At 38.2% G+C, this 21445-nt stretch overlaps 2 protein-coding genes across 8 annotated transcripts in view; one reads left to right on the top strand and one right to left on the bottom strand.

Annotated features, from left to right (window-relative positions):
* SYTL3 (synaptotagmin like 3) overlaps positions 1–15519 on the bottom strand; it is a 33438-nt gene extending 17919 nt beyond the window's left edge. The window contains exons 1-9 of one of the 7 annotated variants that reach the window (XM_032682457.1): positions 14755–15517; positions 13779–13810; positions 12817–12994; positions 8725–9019; positions 7099–7314; positions 5632–5696; positions 3042–3093; positions 1560–1632; positions 566–638 (exon numbers count right to left, since the gene is read on the bottom strand). In XM_032682457.1, the coding sequence (XP_032538348.1) occupies positions 566–638; positions 1560–1632; positions 3042–3093; positions 5632–5696; positions 7099–7314; positions 8725–8834 (589 nt within the window). In that variant the 5' untranslated portion in view covers positions 8835–9019; positions 12817–12994; positions 13779–13810; positions 14755–15517. Of the gene's footprint in view, positions 1–565; positions 639–1559; positions 1633–3041; positions 3094–5631; positions 5697–7098; positions 7315–8724; positions 9020–12816; positions 12995–13246 lie in introns of all 7 variants that reach the window. The other 6 variants (XM_032682455.1, XM_032682458.1, XM_032682454.1 and 3 more) reach the window with 6 other exon arrangements.
* Positions 15510–20727, top strand: DYNLT1 (dynein light chain Tctex-type 1). Its single transcript, XM_032682461.1, has 5 exons — positions 15510–15637; positions 18361–18402; positions 19588–19711; positions 19922–19999; positions 20310–20727. Exons 1-5 carry the CDS (start codon positions 15611–15613, stop codon positions 20378–20380), a joined length of 342 nt encoding a protein of 113 aa, XP_032538352.1. The 5' UTR covers positions 15510–15610; the 3' UTR covers positions 20381–20727.
* The last annotated feature ends 718 nt before the right edge of the window (positions 20728–21445 follow it).

Raw genomic sequence — 21445 nt, 5'->3', positions numbered from 1 at the left:
AATGGAAGGAACCAAAAGTATCAGAATGAAAGAGGAGTTGTTAGGACTGGACGGCACCTAGAAATATGCACTGCAAAAAACCCACTCAACTAGACAGACTGAGAAAGAGGAAGTTAGTCCTCATGAAAACTGCCAGTAAACGAAAATATTAAACTCTACTTCCATTAAATAACAGACTCTTTGACAGTCAGTTGTGGTTCAGTCAGACAGGAAATATGAAGATCAATACAGCAGAAATTGGTTATTACTCGGTGCTAACATGAGTTAAATACACTGCCATCTGAAAACCTGGTAAACTTAAAGATTGTATACTACAGTCTTTTCCATCTTTACAGGAAAGCCATTCTGGGTTGATATAATCAGCAAATTTAAAAACTAGCAGAATACTGAAGGAGAATTAGATTTACTATATTATTTTTCAGGTTGGCGTAGCCTTAGCATTAATCATATCAGCCATTACTCAATATCCTTGTTTTATAACTATTTCTTGGCCAACACCGTGTCCAAAAAATTGAAACATTTGACTTCATTACTATAGAATGACAAAACAGTGAAAGCTACTTACTTTTTATGTGTGTTGTGAGAGACAAAAACAAGTTTTCCACAGATTTATTAAACCTTTTAGACTCTCCAAGTTCCTGCAAATGGGAGATGCCATGAGTAAGAAAACACAACATTTGTCATTTTAAAGTTTCTATGATTATATCAGATGGTAAGGCTGCAGCCCTTTGCTCACTTCTGTAGAAAAATATATCTGAGGACATACACAGGCATAGTTGAAAACTGTCAGCTGTTGAAGATGGAAAGTAATCTTTCCAGTTCCATAGTCTTTGACATTTAAGTGGAACTCCTTGTAGGAAGATCACACAGTAATTTCATAAATACAGCTAATTACACTTTGTTGTAATGTAGTTAATACTTTTATCTATTACAGATGTTCCTGCGCCTCTGAATCAAAGTTTTGTCAAACTCCAGGTATGCACATAAGACTGTTTACAGAACTGCAATGGGCTTAAAAAACAGACCTGAGGATCCAGTCCAAAATGAACTGCAATATTAATTCAGTGCAACTTCTATGCGTTCTGAGCCATGTCCTACTATTCTGTCCACTAGAAACTGTAATGCAAAGGCAACCATCAAATTCACTGTTCTTCACTCAATAATGAAAGTAACACATGAAATGGTCATTTTATAAATAACTATTGAATATCTTAGGAACATGGGATCCCCTTCAGGTTTGAGGGGAGCTCAGGAGATCCCAGTCCAGTCTTCCAATAGTGAGGCACTAAAAACCATATGCAGTATTCCAGTGTCAAGAAGAGTGGTTGAACACTTCCCTCAAAAACTGAAAACTAATTGAAAACAGCCCTCATAGCCTCTAATCTTTCTCTCCTAGTACCAACACAGCATAAAAATAATGACAAAGAACATAAGGCATCATTTATATGGCAGTGTGATGTTATAGCAGTTGTTGTTTACTATGTTTCTGTGGCTGGCATTTACACATGAATGAAACTCTACGAGGTGAGTATAAGTATGTATATTTTGTGGATACGTACATTTACCATCACATCGATCCCTGCTGTTGATTCTGTGAAAGGAGGTGGAGTTGGAGGTACGACAGAAATTTTACTAGAAGAGATTAACAGTTAACAACATTTAATATATTATGCCAATAGATGGATAAATAAACCATGTCCATGCACAGTATCTTTATTATATGGTCTTTCCTGTACTCTATAAAAATCTGAGTTGACATCCTGTGTCTTTAAGGGTTGCAGCACAGGTTTGTTACCTGTTCTTAAAAATTAGGTCTACCTTTCTATCTTCTTAACTGTGGGCTGATCTAGGTAAAATTATTGAATTAGAACTACCAGGAAGACCTAATTTAGGACAGACTCCCTAAACTTCTATACAGCTGGCAGTATTACAATCTGTGTTTTGAGTTCTAAAACACAATTCCTGTATAACACACCTCATTTCTATTGCAGAAATGTTTTCAGAAAATAGTCATCTTTATTTACAATAATGAAAGGATCCTTCCTTGCCTGAGTCCAGAGCTGTTAGAGGACCTTTACAACATTCCTGCCATTCCATCTGTGGTAAATAGTGCTGGTCTGTGAAAAAGAATCTGTTATCTGACTGATTCTGTTATCACAGCACAATCACAGATCTCAAGGCAGCTGGTAAACTTCCTTTTTTATTCTCTTTTAGTTTTACCACATCTACGTAAAAGCAAGCTCTGGTTAGGATCTTATCTAGCTGACTATAAGTTTCTGTCTTATGCAGCTATGCCTAGCCAGATAATTATAATAAATTGAGACCATCTCTATATATCTTACTTTAAGTGGGATTTTGGAGGGAGGAGGGGGTTTGGTTCGTTAGTTTTATTTTTGATGGTTCTTTTTGTTGTTGTGGTTGGGTATAGTGTTTTAAGGAAGACGGTTACTTTAATACCATACAGTTTAAGCAGACTGTTCATTATATGTCACTGGTAATAACTTAAGTATGGGCAAGCTTTAGTCTCTAGTCAAAGTATTTATTCACTGTAAATTAGACTTTTTACTTTTTAAAAGTTTGGTTAGTAGAAATGTCTAATTGAATACAGACCTTCCTGTCTACTATTTATTCTAAAACTGTCATATCAGCAATATCTCCCATTGAATCAATAATGGTGCTATTATGACAACTAGTAAATAGTGTTCATCTATGATTATTTAAAAGTATTGTGCAAATTTAACAGATAATGGTATAAACAGTTATGTAAAAAATATAAGCACATAAAAATAATGGATGTTCCTTCATTTCAAGGAAGACACTGACTCTAAACATAGTACTCTGTTGTACTTGAGATCTTTTCTATGGATTGCTGGCAGATAAAAGTGAAAATTTTTCTACGTTTTTGTCATTTGTACTCCAAAAGTGTTGAATTTTGTTTTTCATAATAAAAAAATACAAACTGTTGGCTAGTTTATAACATAAAATATATCACCTATACAAATTCTCAGTGTCCTAGGACCGTTTGTCCTTTTGAGTATTACCTCAGTTTCTGATAAGATTTCAAGAGCTTTGCACCAACTGTTTCATGTCTGCCTGTGAAGGAGGAAAAAAAATCCAAAGGTCATTTAGCAACAACAGCAGTTACTAATGCCAATATAACACTTTTTAAAATCAGTGCCTTTCAGGAACTGGCCTGTATTTACAGAAACTCATGCACATATAAGTCAGGAGTGAAATCAATTCCCACCTAATGCATTAGCATACATGCCAAGCAACACAAGTTTCTCCTGTGTCACAGACTATGGTGATTTCACCTCTCACGGGTGACACATTCAGACTAACTCTTCACAAATGCTAAGGACAATCACATACAGATGCTAACAGGCCCATTCCTACAGGTTGCTAAGTGCTCTCAGCCTCCTGATGTCCAAGAGGCAGGTAGTGCACCGGCCCACTGCACTAAAACACACTTCAGCCACAAAACTCAAACACTAAGGAAAGCTTAGAAATGTCTGTAAGAGCAGGCACATGCATCTCATGAAAAATTCCTCTCACTTTTCTTACGAGAGACCTGAACACCCATAAAAATGTTTGACTAGCTCACAAACATGAGCAAAACCCTCTGTTAAGACTATTCCTGCAGGGAAATAACAACCATGTCACATTCCTCAGGTGAGCAGCCACATGGTGTAAAGAACACCAAGGAGCAAGTGCTTCATCAGGCACAAAGAATGAAGACTCATAAAACTCTAGTTTGTTCCCAGGTGATCACAAACATGAAAAATGGCTAAAAGCATGTTACAAATGACCAACTGAAATTATCTGGAGTATCTTTAATTACTAATAATTCCTAATTATTAGGCAGCACATAATCCATGTTTTGCTAAAGATGGCATTAACTATAACATTAACTGTAACATCGCTTACATAAAAGTAGTAGACCTCAGTGGTGATAGAAATAATAGTAAGCTCATCAATATTACAGCTTTCAATCAGGACTCCATTATTCATGCTCTATTATTAGTAAGTAATATTTACTATCTTAGATTTTAAATTTATTAGTCATTAAAGGTAATATACCACTTTTATGAAAATATTGATCTTATTCTTTAGGTAGAAGCTACCAAAAATTAATAAAAAGCATACTGATGTCACCCTCTGGGTTATTTTAGTCTATAACATGAGAAAATTTCACTGTACCATGTTTTTTTTTTTCAGTTAAACTTACTTTCCAGTGAACACTTCAGTTATGCTGTATTTTCAAACCAAAAGAGGGCACTGTCTCTCCAGCATTGAAGGATGCACAACGGCTGTTGTGTTTTAGTTTGCCATTTTTTTAACCTCTTTAATTATATCAGTTGGTCTAATCAAAGGAACTAAACAAAACATATTTCTCCCTGCAGGTTTATCTTCTGTATATCTTTAGATATTTGTGACTTCAACAGTATAACTAAGCAAAATGCTTCAAGCACCCACAAAGCTTTGATAATTCAAAGTGAGGACTCATTTATTTTGCTGGAAAAAGAGACAGTCAGTACCTTCAATAACAGAGAGATTGATAAAATTATCAGCTTTAGACTCACTGAAAAGATCGAGGGGAAATTATTAATAACGGTAATTGGATAAAATTGTGGTTTTAAAGATCAGTCAACTAATACATTAAAATCAGAAATTGTCTGACCTAGAATGGACTACAGCAAAATCTTTCAAATTTGAAAATAATTTTATTAGCAGGAGCTGTAGTTTAGTTTCTTAATATGCTACTTGCTGTCTTTCATGAACACCTACTACCCAAAATTTGACTGATTACGTTCTTACACTTGTAAAAATCTTCCTATTCAAGTTTCCCAAGACCTGTTTAAAGCCCAGTTCCTTCCTTTTCTCCAACTACTCTTAAATCTAGATGTAATGCAGATACTGGAAGTGAAACTCTATCATTTGACTATGTTCAGGCACAAAATAAAACAGCTGCCTATCTGAACTGGCACTTCAAGGGAAAGAGGAAAGAAATCCTCTCTACTTCACCAGTTATTGTAGGTGAAACAAAAACTAATACCCCCTTGGCTGGCAAAACACATTCCCCACGGAGCGATCCATCCACATCCTCTATAATTTCTTTTAAGGCTTTGTACTTTTGATGGCACTGAAAAGACTGAACACAAGGCAATGGCACAGCTGCCTGAAAGTAACAAAACAGTAAGTGTTTAGCTCTCTGTTGATTTATAGCTATATATGTTTTTCTTTCTTCCATTCCATCAGCTTTAGAACTTTCTCAGTGAAAACAACTGAAGTTTTAACTTTGACAAATGATGGATGCAAGATCATTTCCTTCCTGAATTTATACTTTAACATTTCTATATTTATTTTATGTCATTGTATTTCTTAGAAGTCTTAGAAGTGATATGGCCAGCAATTTTCTTATTACTCAAACAAAATAAGTTATACTTTAAAATGCATCCTGCTGGTTTGTGTTCATGTTTTATTTAGTGCACAGACAGATGCACTGAATGGCAATTTTTGACACATCTCTCATCAAATGGAAGAAAAATACAGTGGTAGACTACATTCTGCGTTTCACTTAGATGATGATTACATATTACACAGCAGCTTATGGTCTATTCCAGTGATTACCTTCACCTGGATATTTCTTTGCTCGTTCCTCAAAGAACCATTCACCAGCCTTTACTTTAACATCTCTGAAAAACAATGAAAAGATGTTTGAATCATCATGTTCCCAGGTGCCTTTCTTCAAATGTTTGGTAACTATTTAACAATACAAAAACCTTTTTCAATCCTACCATAAAACTAAGATTTCTTGACTGCTCAATCCATTGACCAGTTTTGTTGTGTGTCTGAAAAAAACAGAGGGGAGGAATCCCTGGGAGGGAGTTGTTTTAGTTTTGAGGTTCTTCTGTTTGTTTTCCTTTCTGCAATGTAGGACTGCCCGTGGAAAGTGATACATAATGCTCTAGGCATTGCTCTGAAGCCAGGAGTCCCAGCTCCATTCCAGTCTATACAATCAACTTGCAACACAGCCCAGGCACTTGTGCTGCCTGGCATCCTGACTGCTTACAGCTGCAGCCTACTCTGAGAAGCAGGGAACGTCAATGGTAGAGGACATGGTTCCAAGCAGAACTTGGGGCAGCTATCAGGGAGCGCTGAGCTATCTTTTTATAAACTATAACTCTCTTCCAAACTGTAGAAAATTACTTCAAACTAGTACAAACTTGTTTAGTTTAAGACCAGTACCTTGCCTTATATTTCCCACTATTCTAATCTCATTTTTCCACCTTCAGACAGAGTGAGGTGGTGGATTAATCTTGTGTTGGCATAAAGTAAATTTTCATCCAAATCCTCACCCTTTGTACAGGAATATATATCATCCAGCACAGCTTTTGACTAATTTCCAAAACTATCATTCTTTGCCTACATATTATTTTTCATCAAATGTGGAAATATTCTAAACTATTTGGTTTAGAAAGATTCTAAGAAATAGAATGGACTATGAAGGAATATCTTGATATAAAAATTGTACCAATATAATAAAAGAAAGATTGTTTTCTGTGTCCTGCAAAACAAAACTAAGATGATGTAGTAACAGAAAATCCTAATAGTGTTTTTTGCTTTTTAAACTTTTATAAAACATGACTACTTAGTATTTATCAATCCAAGTTCCTCACTCCTGTAGTAAAAGGCAGAAAATAATGATTAGGAAATTGTCAAGAAATTGGCTATACTACAAAGCACAGCACCTTCAGCAGCTTGTTAGGATGCACTGGTTCAATATTGAGTCAGGGGAAGGAGTTCTCTCTATGGTTTAGACTGTTGCTATGCTTTGCTGCTATCATCTTTGCCCCACTACCTCTGGCTTACCTTGAAGATCCATTTTGCTAAACACAGGAAAGGAAATCCTGACTATGTGAAGTATAGCACAAAGTTCCCACCGATTTCATTGCTACCAGGACTCCAGCCAACATTTTCATTACACCAGAGGCTTTGTTCCACTAATTGTTTAAGCAACAGATGCACAGAACCAGTGGGCATCCATTGGATGACCAGTGTAAAACAGCACTTATCCAAACCAGTAAAGTTTCTTACCCATGAGCGTAACAAATGGTGCATTTCCAAAGGCAGGGATTCAGGCAGACACGGCATTCAGAGCATACTCGATGACTGCAGCCATTGCATACTGCCCCTCTGTTCATCAACAACCCGAGAGATTTCTGACAGCGAGCACAAGATCTCTCCTGATATTCATGGCTTACATTTTTTGCCCCTTTCCACCGAAGCTGCTGTAGATGCAGTTTCAGTTTCCTAACCCCCCCAGGTAAAAAGAAAGAAAAAAGAAAAATTTAAAAAATTAAATAGACCAAAGTCCTCATGAAAGTGAGCTAATACCCTGGTTGTGCAATACCACTACTAGTGGGAGATAGGCCCTCAAGTGTGACCCCAGTTGAGTACTGTCTGAAGGCATCCACACACAGCATTTTTGCAGTGTGACTGTATGTGACCAGAATTGTGCATACTAACAGAGAAATAATTTAGTATAAATGGGGTTCTGATCACGTTAGGTATTCTCAAAGCAGGGCATTGAAATCATGTATGCAGGTGATTACACATTGATCTACAAAAACTGAGAATAAATGGTGCTCCCTTTCATTTGATGGGGTTTTTTTCTATCATATTTATTCAAGAATCAGATCTTCTATCAAGTAAAAATACTCATAACAAATGCATCATCTGAAAGCTAAATAAAAAACTACACTGGTCCAAAAGATCAAAACCTCTCCTTTTCATTAACTTTGCTTCCGTTACATGTACGAATAATCAAGATCTATATTTTTATCTGTTACTAACACCATCAACAATTGAAAGGGATTTTCTGATCAGTTCAGATTTTCTATATAACCCTTTACTTACTTTTCACTTAATTGTTTTCATTTATTATGTCCAGTAATACTTACATAACTGTTCACTGTAAACAAAGTTTGTTTCCACATTTAAGACACTAAAAATTTATATCTTATCCACACAAATACCTTGTTTACATGGGGATGAAATGTCACAAAGAAGGGTACAAGCTTCAAGGAAATCCTTGTCCTAGCCATGATATAAAGCAAAAAAAGTGCTGGAGAAATATCCTTTATCCTCTCCAACTGAGATACTTGCACAATGTGAAGTTATTTAATAAAATCCTTTTCCTAACAAATGGCACCTATTGACACTAGTAACAACTTCTGAAACAGCATTGTGTGCTTGCCACCTGTTGTGTGTGAGAAGGGACAGTGATGGATTTAGCACAATGAGCAGGTATCCAATAATTCTTATCTCCAGTATTGGCACAACGTAAGTTAAATAATCCAGCCAAAGATCTGAACATGTTCTATGTTACTAGGACTATATATGCATACATAGGAACGTGACAAGAATGCCATAAGGCCTTCATAGAAAAAGTACAGGCAGCAACTGAACTTTCTATGAAGGTTGAAAGTAAAATTAATCCAGTACATTATTCACAGAACAGTATTTGCTCATCTTTAATGTAGAGTCAATGGAATGGTAAACTCAAGAGGCTCTGGATAATCCTTGGTTTTCCCAAAGAATGAAAAAACATTAGGTAACAAGAAGTTATAAAAAGGAGTACATTTGGAAGGACAAAGTAGAATATTAGTACTTCAGAAAAAAAAAAGGAACAGAATACAGGACTAGGGGAGGAGCACATACCTTATTCTTTCCTCTTCTGTTTTTCTCACCATCTCATCACGGTACAAGACTTCCAAAACAGCCTCTCGCTCCAATTCCTTAAGGAAGTTCAAATTAAATTCACAGGCCATTTTCTCCAAATTTCACTTGTTCTGTAGACTCCTATCCTATGGGTTCTAGTATATCCAGAACAATGGTCTGGGTGTCAACTAAGTGCCTGTGCTCTTACTCAGTTGGTGATGTGTTTCACTGTGTCATGCCCTTGAAGAGAAAAATGACTGCGTCTGTCTTCACACAAACCATCACTTAGATGTCTCTGCAAACCAGGGAATATGAACAGTTATCAAGATCACAGCAATCTTGACTTTTTCATGTCCTTAAACTTCCTGTTCTTTTCTTTTTTTATTTTTTTTTCCACTGAAAGTAGTTCCAAAAGAGATAAGAGCTTGCAGCAATGTCCCAGACAGGGCTATAACTGCCTCCAGATGGAGGGACAATATGTCAAGAAATATGGGATACGGGATTTCTGGACCTAGGAAAAAAATGAATACATGTTATTATCTCGTCTTTCCAAGACATTTAAAATAATATGTGAAGAACACATTTTGCTACACTCAAAACTTTCATACACTAATTCAGATACAGCAGAGGTTTTAAGACAGTCTTGTTCTTCAAAGAGTCTCACCATAATGTCCATTAACACTCAGGCACATATCTTTGCATTTTTTGTACAGTTAAAATAAAATAACCAATAAAAAAGTTTAAGTTAGTTCTGACCACAGGCCTGCAGGTCCCGTGACTGGAAAAGTCATAGTCCTTGTGACAAAAATTTTGAGGAAAAAAATGCCCCTTTCTAATCTCATTTTATTGAAAAGACAAAACATCACAAAACTAAGAGGAAAGACATCTCTAAGAGTCATTTTTATCAATTACCTATGTCTTTTAAGTCTAGATAAACAGTTTAATACCAAATAATGCTATTCTCTTTGTTAATATACTGAAATAGTAAAAAGTTATTATTTTCATCTCAGTGCACTAACAATTTTGGCCCCAAACTGAAGAAGTTTATGTACGAGCATATGAGAAGTGTAAAATTAAAACAGAATCCCAACTGTAGTTTGAATGTATTCTGTGATCCTCATTTTTGCAGAACCTCCATCAAAATATAAAACAATTTTAATATACTTCACGGCAAAGCCAAGAGAGAGAATGGTTATTCAATTCAAACCAGCTTGCACACCACATTCATTTTCAATACTACTGTCTGGTATCTAGTGCCTATTACAAGAAATGTAAGAAAATTCTACTTATGGTACACGAAATGTTAAAGATGTGTACATGAAAACTGGTTAAGCATTTCAAACTTAATCTGGAGCAAATACACACAGGCTCTAGGAAAAGGGTCTAGATGCTAGGTCAGAAAGGTAAAGCTTTCCCAAGGCAGTTACTGATGTTTCAATGATGGACTTCAGCTGAGAATCTGAACAACCATCTGTACTACTGACACAATGTTGATTGCATTATTTTAAAATACTGAGTTTAATTTAAAAAAAGAAACAACTGAAAACCTAAACAAACAAACCTTCACCCACTAAAACTTCATATATATATAGTGACAATGTATTTTTGTCAGTGCAGGTAATTATTTCACATGCAGCTTGCTCCAAATACTTAATTTATAGTTACCTAATTTCCCACCAAAAAAAGCAGAAGGTGATAATATGTATTTATAAACAGCAAGCATTCCATTCCTGTATGTTGTGTTTTTTCTTTTTTTGTAAAACCCTTCAGACACCAAAAGGAGAAAGCATTTCACAGAAGCAGTGTTAAAGGGGGGGGAAAAAAAAAAAAAAAGATATTGGTTTCCTGTGCAAACAAAAGAGACAGAGATAGGCATAATCATATTTTATTTCCTTACCAACTGCAATTTCACAGGAAATTACTCATTTGAAACATAGAAAGCTTGAGCAATTTTTTAACACAATGTACGTCACTTTCAAAGGCCCCTACATCCTTCAACTGCTTTCAGGCACAAAGTTTTCCATATATCAAGACTGTTTTGAGAAATGAGTTTCAGAGGACACACAGAATTTTATTTAGAGATGCACAAAACAAAAAAACCAACTATTAGTTTCAGCCATTCAAACTTGCACAGATTTTAACACTGTGATGGAAGGAAGAGCTTAGACCCTCCCCTTATTTCTAATTTGTCTTGCTCAAAGTTATTCCCCCTGGGAGACACAGTTTCTGCCTTAGCCAGGGCAGGATTTTCCAGAAGTGCATTCAATCTCAGCCTCTTGTTGATACTGCAAACATCAAAACCAGCTGATTTAATATGTTACACTCCATACCCTATTCATAGTGATAAATCACAAGCACTGAATCTAATGCCAACAGGGAGCAGGATGGAAAGACTAGAATCATCTTCTGGTACTAAACAATGGAACAAATTTACTGCAGAGCAAAGTGCCAGGGCCCTCCATCCTAAAGCATTTGCCCTGTGCAGAGAGGGAAAAAGCCACCATGGCTCTCTCACCGCTGGGCAAGGTCAGCACACACTGCAGAAAAAGCTTAAAATTCATCATGCAGCCAGCAGCTCTAGCAATATTGCACCTGCACACTTCTACAGTTGTTGGCTTTTTAATCTTCATGAAGATTTCAGCTCTGGCAATCATTGTGTTCTGACAATTTTTCTTGCACATCCAAAGGTAACTTAAAATCTGGCTTTATGATGAGGTAGCTCTCAGAATAAATGAAGTATTATAAAAGCATTATAACCCCTGAAATGGGAGATAATTCTTGGCCCCACAACAGGCTTGAACTTGTAATCATTCCACGGAAGTGTTCAAATTGGACTGTAAAGCTCTCTACCACTGCAAAAGAAGAGCTTTTCTCTTACACCAAAGCTGTCTGCATTAGATTAGGTTTTTGGCAGTAATAAAGAAGTGCCTTCAGTAATGGCCCTCTTTGACAGGAAGAAAAAAACATTATAAACCTTCACAGATGCCCTTCTTTCTTGTTTACTCGTTGAATCCAGTTAGCTAGTTGTTTTACGTGGTCAGCTAACCTCAAAGCTGAACATCTTCTACATAAAACCAAAAATAGCAACAACCTCTTTAGTAAATACCATGACAATTCTTCCTTTTCAGCACGAAGTTCACATTAAAATAATACGTGAAGGGAATATGTTAATTACATGTTTATTATTTTTACATTTTATTTTAAATTATAGATGGACCAGTAGCTTTTGGAAAATATCATATGAAGTCTCAAAGCCAATATAAGGGAGAAAGAATAACCAACATGGCTATGCCTTAGGAGAAGGAGACATGAATGCACTGAGTGCAGTCTCAAAAAAATATGCTCTTTTTCTTTTATATCAGCCTAAAATAGTATATAGTTACATAACTGAAGATCGATCAAGAGGTCTATCTAACACAAGATTAAGTTTGCAAAAGGTAACTTATTTTTTAAGTTTTTAAACTCAGAAATGCCTGACTTAGCAAGCTTTTCCTCAAAGCAATTTTACATGTAGTGTATTATTGATCTCCTTTCAGATCCTTAAGCATTAGCAAAATAATGACAATTAAATAAGTATAAATAAACTAATCTTCTAAAGTGACAGTCTTCATTGACTTGAGGTAATTGGATTACTTCATCCATTAACCCAGAAAATAGATGTAATACATCAGTAGCTAGGACACAGGTTAAGAAGGTTCAGGGTAAAAACTATCACAAAAGCCACTGTAATTTTTGGCTATTTTCTATTCATCTGAGGCCAATCTCATAAATTTATTTTTAGTTAAGAAAACTGCAGATGTTATTCTGTACTACCTGGCTGCAACAGTTTAATTTTCACCTCCCTGCATGTGCACATGCAAATTACTTATAAGTCCTTTGATAATGCCTTACCAAAACTATATCTGTGATAACATCCCACCCCAGAACTTAAAAGTGAAAATAAAAATAAACAACAAAACCCAACACAAACAATTAAGTTCCAGTTGTGGCTTTTCCGTTACACCTTTGCAGTTTGAAAAACATCACGCAAGTAGGTAAAAATGCATCCCTCTGTGCAATACCATACAGAATAGATTAAAACGATGTGCTTACCTTTTCAGCAGCCCCCAAAGAAAGACACATGGAAGTAAACTGCTTTTAAAAGATGAATAGCACTCTTATTGTTTAATTATCTTTTCTTAAAGAAAACTGGTGGCTGTTCTCCACTCCCTTTCCTTCCTTTGGGCACTGATATTACTGATGTATGTTCAGAGAAGCATCCCCAAAACAGCTAAAAGCAAATGCACTCAACAAAGAGCTCTAATGTTACAAAAGCTTTTGTCAAGTCTCTGGTTTTGTTACCAGCAACAAGCAAGGAGAAGCTATTAATTTTTCTAACATTAAAAAGAAACTCAGCACATGAGACTATAAAAGCTGACTGATAAAATGTGTTCAGTCTTCAAGCCATAGACAGGAAGAGAAGTGGCTTTGAGTTCTACATAGTTTCTTTTTCTGATACTATAGATGTGAAAACGCTTCTAACCTCAATGGCTCCAGGACTTGCACAGAAAACTTGTAACTTTGTATCATAAGCAGTTCTTTCCGGGAAACAAAAGTAGTTTTCTGTTTAGGTCTCCATAAAAAAGCAATTAGAATAGATAAAAATTCAAAACAATTTATTTTCATACACCTGCAAAAAGAAGAAAGTTATTTTACCTCACAGCTGAAAGTCTGATCTCAGGTAACAAATGAAAGTTAAAATATTATTTGGATTGGATATCCCAATTCAGTGTATTACAGAACTAAGTATGGGTAATGAAGTTCAAAATTACATCCCAATTATTTCAAAGTCTGGCAAATAAAAGAGGCTATTCTTACAGGACAATCTGCTTTCTTGTTCTTGGCTCTAACAAACTGTATGTACAACACAGAACACTCTTAGTGTTTCAGGTATTTTAAGATTCCTTATTTCTAGTTAAAATTAAACAAAGCACAGCAATTCTACTCACATGGCAAAGTTTAAGAGCCTGCATTTTTATAATCTCATGAAGCTAAATAGGTTCAAACATTCCCACCTGTGTTTGTCAAGTTTAATCACCTTCTTCAGCTGTATCATGGAAGGAAAGCAACTGTTAGTGGGGCACAGAACTATGCATATATGCATCATATTTGGTTAATTTGGGCCTTAACTTCAGTAAAAAGTTTAACTGAATGAAAGACCAGAACCAACCTGAGGATTCTAGCTACCCACAGCAACATAATAGTAGCATGCCAAATCCAGGCTGAGGAACATTTATCCCTACCACCAGCTTTCTCCTAATGTTTCAACAAAGCCTTAATTGCCACACATGTAACTCACTGTATTTTTCCTTCTCCACATCCCTGGATGTGGAAAACTGTCACAGTATTTTATACATGCTAAGAGTGTAACCAAATTATAGCCTTTTGTGCTTTTGTTCAAACAAGTACCACTTATTCAGTCTTTCCATAGCCCTCGCCTTTCTGTCTCTGCTTCCAGTACAAGGCTTGGAGTGAGGCTGAGAGCGTGCTCAGTAGCCAGCCACAGTCCCAGAGTATCCCTGCAAGATGGGCAGAGCTGGTGCTGCCTGCAGGGTGCCCACAGAGCCCCAAAGTGGGGTGACTGGTCAGGGTCTCCTTCTTCAGGAGGAACAGGAGGCAGGGCCTGACACAGGGTTGGAGACAAGGTCAAAACTGATTAGGGCAGCTGAGGCCCCATCAACGGGGCTGTAGCTCCAACAGCCTTCTTGATACAATGCCCAAAACTGGACACAGTATTCCTTCTGCAGCCTTACTATAGAGAGGGCAACAGGAATGCTGCTTCCCACATCCTGCAGGCTATGTGTCTGTTTAGATGTCCCAGGATGGCATCTTTTTTTTTTTTCCACAGGACCTTATGACAAATTTAGATAAATTGTACCTAAACAACCCCCTACTCTATTGTCTATGAACATATACTGAGTGAGCTGACCCTGCCCTGTCTGTAATTGTAGAGCTGGTTATTCCTGCCTCACTATAGCCCTTTGCACTCACACCCAGTAAGTTATTTCTTCCTTCATCCAGACCATTTCTGCAGTTCATCCAGGCCATTCTGAACCTGAACAGTATCTTCCACTGCTTAGAGCAGCTCTAAGAGGCTGGTAGCATCAGTAATTTGGACAATCTGTAAACACTGCACACACATGGAATCCATAAACTGTGACAAGTGTGCCCTTTAATTTCATTGTCCTGATTCTTACTCTGTCTGTGAAAAAAAATGTGATCTGCTTAGAATTGTAAGAAATCAGATATTCTTCTGTGGTGGGTTGACCTTGGCTGGACATAGTGTCCACCAAAGCTGCTCTGTTACTCTCCTCCTCATCTGGGCAGGGGAGAGAAAATATAATTAAAGGCTCATGAGTTGAGATAATGACAGGGAGAGTTTTTCCTGTATGTTTGGGCATTTTTTTTGCAGTTCCTTGGCATACATGAATTCATTTTCTGAAATGAAGGCCTTGTTTTGAAGGTCTGTTTCCAGAAACAAGGTGCAGACCCATCTCCTCTCCCAGGGAAAGAGGAAAGGAGGAAAGGACATTCCAGGGAGGGACCTCTTGCATCACTGAACACAAACGGCAAGCTATCCGTATGAAAAGCACAGCCGTGGCAAGCGACCTCCCTGTCTCTCAGCCCCAAGCTTTGGGATGTTTGACAGCGCCACAGCGGACCCACGGCAGCGCCGAGCGCCATCTCCCCGCCCGGCTCCCGGGCGCAGTTGCTATGGCAACCGCGCCATCTTGGAGGGCGCTGGGTAGGAGCCCGAGCCCTGTCGGGCGCTCGGCGCGCAGGCGCAGTACGAGCGGCGGGTGACGGCGTGTGCGTCGGTGGCGACGCGAGCGGCTCCACCGGGAACATGGACGAGTTCCAGTCGGGAGAGGAGGTAACGGGATGGGGGGGCAGAAGGAGGACAGCCTCCCGCCTGGCGCCTTCTTTCAGGGCCGGTGGAGGGTCTCAGGCGGTGCCTGCCCGTCCTGGATCCCACCCCTCAGTGTCCTCCACCGCCATCGCCCCGATCCCTGCCACCTTTCCCCGGGATGGAGCCGCGTGTCCCGGGCAGCGGCGGGAGACGGGCCCGGCCTTTGTTCTGCCGCCCCCTCGGGAGCCGGCCCATTGTCCGGGTGTGGGCTGGGCTCCTGTCCCCGGGCGGCGTCCGCCGCCTTCGCAGAGCTGCCGCTGCGGGGGCTCGGAGGGAACGCGGTAGGGGAGTCCTGGCTTTCTGGCTTCCCCAGCGGGATGAGGCGGTGTGCCGTGGTGGCAGGGTTGCCGGTGCGGTGTAGGTGTAGGGACGCTCGAGCAAGCTGTTTCTGTGCGGAAAGAGGGGTTCAAGCCCATGGTGTGCGTGTTAGAAACGCACCGATGAGGCGTCCATTAGCAGGATTCGAAGTGGGATAAATCAGGGGTCTAATTGAGCACCCAGACAGTACTGCTCTTTCAGGAAGACAGTTTTTCTGAGCTGTGACACTGTTACTTACATTGTGGCTGTGTTAGACAATGGGGAAGCAGCGAGAGGAGCGAAGGTGTGTCAGGCTTGTGCTGCTCTAAAAGCCTTCTCCTGGTTGCCAGGCTGGGCCAGTCTTAGACATAAAGAACATACATACATTAACCTACTCGAAAATCATTCTTACAGATGTTTTCGAAAACGTTTTCAATAATTACTAAAGGACAGTACTGCTTTGCAGTTTGTATTTGTTGCCTCGGAAGTGCCCCTTTTAAACAAGGCATTTGAAATATCGTGTCTGCTTTCTTTGTGCCATAGAGGTACTGCAGGGAAATTGTAAAGCTTACAAATTTTTTAATACAAAATAGTGTTTATGCCGTCTTATTAAAAGGTGAACTGCTAGTGTTACGTTATTTGGCAACTCAGTTATAGCACATAAATCGCAAAGCTGTATAGCAGAAATTTGTTCTCTTTTGTCATCTCAGAAAAGGAAGATTGAAAAGTAACAGCAGCTCTAGAAGCATATTCTCAAATCTCTTTATTGTTTCAGTCCAAATTAGATATTGAAATACCTTCAAGAACTTGGGTTGAATTTAAGTCATTTTACTTTGGTGAACTGTGTTTGTGCTCAATAGCATGTCTGAACAGAGTTCTAGACTTTGTGAAGAAAAAAAACGTATATGGTTTATCATTTTGCCTGACAGCAGGCTTCATGTCTGCCAGCGTGTCTGGCATGCATATTCTTAACTTATGCTCTTTGGGACAGAGTGTTTTAATAATTGTAGCTCTTACTTGGTTAAATACACTAGTGCACCTGTAAAATTTAGTACCAGGAAAATAAACGAGGCATATTAAAATTAAATCAAAGTCAAGAAGCTGAAAATAAAAGCCAAAATAAAGATAAAATAAAAAAATTTGCCACAGCACACAAAAGCTTTTTAAAATGTTGAAGTGTGCAAGCAAGCTGGTGCCTCCGAAGAGTTCTAGAAAAGGAATTGCCTGCATGTCTCCCGGGATATGCTGTTTCTTTTGTCATGGAGAATGATCAGCGGCTCACATCTTTCTGAGTGTCACATGTCATTGAAGCCAGCTAGGCTGTTCACCTTCTGATCAAAGATTTATGAAAGTAATGTTGAAATTCTCCTGTGCAGGTGTAATTGCATCCTGCTTGCATATGTGAGTTTTGCTGTTGTTCATATTTGTCAGCTGGAGAAGCTGACTGACCTCCCAGTGAAAACCTCGTCAACATGTGCTTGATTAGGTTCATTTTTACATCCTTAATCAGTCTTCTGAAATTAATTAGTGTGCTTTTATGTGCACTTCTTTGGCCCTGGTTTGTGAGGTGTGGCTGTGAGGTCCCCCCAGCAGTGACAGTGTGGTGTGTGTCTCAGCTACACACCACGTGGGGTTCCCCATTAGTGCTCCCTGGCCCTGTGAGTAGCTGCTCCAGCAGTGATGTTGGGTTGTTCAAGCCTCCTAACATGGGGGGCAAAAAGAGATGAGGGACTAAACCAAGAAAACCTACTAACTATACATGTAAATGGGTAGTAGATTTAAGATTAATAAAATGTTGGGGCCTTCTCTCTCCTGATTCCATGTGCTTGATCTTCTCCCCAGAGCCTGAGAGAAGGCTGGAGGTCCAGCGAGCTACATTTCCCCCTTGGTTTCCAAGGGGCAGTTTTGTTCTTATCCCTGGCTGAGATTGTTATGACAGTTTTTCCTTGATGTTTTGTCGCACGGGTGCCCTGGAGATGTAGGTTTCATTTAACTGCAGGCTGTGTCTGCACACTGAGGTTTTCTCTGCGAGCCCACCCTGCTGTGCAGACATGGATGCTTATTGTGAAAGGAGAATATATATGTACAGAAGTGCTATACATGTGATTTTAAAATGCTTCCAAGTTAAAATTTGAAAACTTTCTTGACTTAAAAGGCCAACCAATATTAGTTCATCTCTTACTTTTCATTACTTTGCTAAGAATGTTCACTTGACTGGATTAAAGGAGCCAGAGTACATATGAGCAAATAAAGGAAGACTTGGTATCTGCTGACTTAGCAGAAATCTGACAAGCATAAATTAAACTTCTAGTGCATGTTCTTAACAGATCTCGAGCTCTCTAAACAGAAGAATGTGTCAACTGATTATTTAAAATTCTACTTTTTTGTAGGCTTCCTTTGTTGTCGATGAAGTCAGTAGCATCATTAAAGAGGTAAATTAACATTTTTGTTTAGTTGGTGTGAAACTATAGTATGTTTTATGCTGTGTGCTAAAAGATATTCAGTAAAATCTGATAATGGATATGTAATAGATTTCTAGATAGGTTGCTCTCAAAATGTAGGTAACTTGATATAATCAATGTAGAGACTTTAAGGAGAAATGATACCCAGCCTTAGCTGTGATATGTATCACAAATCCAAAAGATAATTAAAATAATTTCATACATACCTCTCTGGTTGAAGCGCATCCCTATTAGAATTTCTAGGGGGATATTTTATGTTAAGCCCTATAGAAATAGATTTTATGTTTCAGTAAAATACAGGAGTTTTTTATTGACTGTCTGCATATGCATGTTACTGTGTTCTTTCAAGATACTTTTCTCCAAAGTGAGATCATCTTTGGAATGACTGAACTATTCTTGTTGCTAAGAAACATGAATATTCTGTCTAGAAAATTTCCAGAGGGATTTGGAATTTCTCTTGTAAACTAGTGCAATCTTTTTCTTGTTGCAAAATACCTCTTTTGGTCAGGCTCTGTAAATTGAATACATATGCTTTAATACATGCTCCTGTCTCTTTTGAATTTGAAATAATTGTGGTTATTTTTAAAACAATTTCTGTGATGAAAAATGTGTCAATGAAAAACATGTAGCTTTAACATACTTTTATTTCTATCTTAAAGGGGAAACTATCCTCATAAGTAAAATGGATTATTTGGCTGAAGGCTTCTGCTCTGTTAGTAACCAGCAACTACATGGGTCTTTTGTTTTAATTTGGGGTTTGTTTCCCAAAAATGATTCTGCTGAAAAATCTGAATTTCATTTCCATAGAAGAATATGTGTGAATGAGCCATTGTCATGTGCATTTTTTCATTCTCTTCAGGACTGTTTAAATGCCTTCAGACCCTTTTCGTAACCGGCTGCAGGACATTATGATAGAAATTACAAATAGTCTGAATGTCACAAAATGACAGAGGATGGAATCTATGATGCCTGGCTCAGATTCCTGGCTCAGACTCTGACCTGCAAGTTTATAATAATTAAAAACAGTTCCAACAGCCAGTGTGGACCAGCAGTATTTAGGATTTTTCTGTGGGTGTGGGGTCCATGTTGGAATGGGTTAGTGGGTGCCTTGTAGATGAACCCGGTGCAGCTTCTTTATGTGTGTGTCCCCAACAGGCCATAGAGGGTGCGATAGGTGGCAACGCCTACCAGCACAGCAAGGTGAACCAGTGGACAACAGGTGTGGTGGAACAGACACTGAGCCAACTCACAAAGCTGGGAAAGCCCTTCAAGTACATCGGTGAGCTCAACTTTCTCTTTTCTGTGAAAGCTGGTGCAGTCAAGTGCACTATTGGGTGGGAGAAGATCTTTGGCAAGAACCATGTCTGTACACTGCTCCTAAGCATGCATATGTGTGTGTGTGTATGTGTATGCTTTGCTGAGCAAAAGGTAGCTGAATGTTAATTAATATTAGTGATAAATTAATAAAAGCTTCTCTACTGTCTAACAGTGACCTGTGTGATTATGCAAAAGAATGGTGCTGGGCTACATACAGCAAGCTCTTGCTTCTGGGACAACTCCAGCGATGGTAAGGAGCGTGACTGTTGGATTTTTCAACTTGCAGCTTTAATGCCAGTCTCTTTAAGACTAGGCAGCATACTTTTCTTTTTTTCTAAGTGCTGTAGCTTTGGAGGAATAGCATGCTTTTTGGTATTTTTTCCATTTGGCTGTGATGCTAATTGGGCTATATATGAATAGAATCTCTAAAAACGCTTAGCTGTTGCAAAACCTTCATTTTAAAGATTCTTAAAGTAAACAGTTATAAAGATGCATATAGGGGCATGCATTTAATCACTGTAACTTTCTTCTGTTTCTAAAACTCTTTTTTGTATTTGTAGGAACCTGCACTGTGAGATGGGAGAATAAGACCATGTACTGTATTGTCAGTGCCTTTGGACTTGCAATATAATTGCCTTGAAATCGTTCATCCTTCTCTTTTCTATTCCAGCACTTGATTCCACCTCCACTCAAACTGTGAATACCTGAACAACTTGTTTTTATGTATTTTTAAAGTAACTTTTCTTCGAACGTAGAAATATGAGAACATGCTGTTACATGGTTTATGTTTGTACCTAGTATCCTACCAGTGTTTCTATACTTTCTTATCACTTCAAAACTTCTCTTCAAGGTGCTAATACTGAAATCTGCTGCAGTGTAAACACTTTCTCTGGATTTCTTTTTTAAGACCAATATAAATGAGACACTCATTTTCACACTTTGTACTCTTGGTTAGCATTAAATTATTGAAATTCATAACCATTGGTGTGACTCATTTAAACTTTGTTATTGAAAAAAAGTTCCAGTTCTTTTAATTCTCTTCAAGGTAGTTGAGGTACATATCAGAATACAAAGCACTTTCATAAATTTGCAAAGTCACTACAAAGTTGCAGCAAAATTAGAGTATCAGAAAGTAACTTGACTGCATTTTTGGGACCTATTTAATCTGACTGTATGGTGTTTAGGGCATGGAACGATAACAGAAATAACTATCTTCACTGAACAAAGACAGATAAGAAATTTTTCACATTCTAGAAGTGGTTCACTTCTGCAGCCAGTTATATGTGTCAAGTAGGTCTTGAACTTACTTGCTACCATCCATGTTGATTTTGCTGAGAGTGAGTGTGACTGAGTTCTGGTATTTAGTGAAACATGATATTTTCTGAAAGGGGAAGAAACTGCCCTGAGGCAAGTTGACTAAATAACATGTGAATAAGTCTCCTGCCTTCTGGAGTAAAGTTGCAGAGGAATAACAAGTAAAACAAGTTTTCAAGCTTGGATAAGGTTTTGTCAGCCAATTAAAGAAATGGGAGCATGCTATGAATTTCAGGAAGCCTCTGTGAACTGCTATGCTGCTTCTGTAAGCAGTAGCTCACTGCTAGTGAAGGTGAAAGAATTACAAAGCACGTGTGGGAGAGTATTCTTGGGCTACAGTCAGTTTGAGCCACCTGGATTTGCTTCTGCTTAGGAAGCCCTT

This window comes from Chiroxiphia lanceolata, chromosome 3, assembly GCF_009829145.1.
Source record: "Chiroxiphia lanceolata isolate bChiLan1 chromosome 3, bChiLan1.pri, whole genome shotgun sequence".
NCBI lineage: Eukaryota > Metazoa > Chordata > Aves > Passeriformes > Pipridae > Chiroxiphia > Chiroxiphia lanceolata.
Note: the sequence above shows the minus strand (reverse complement) of the source record. Positions and strands in the feature narration are given on the sequence as shown.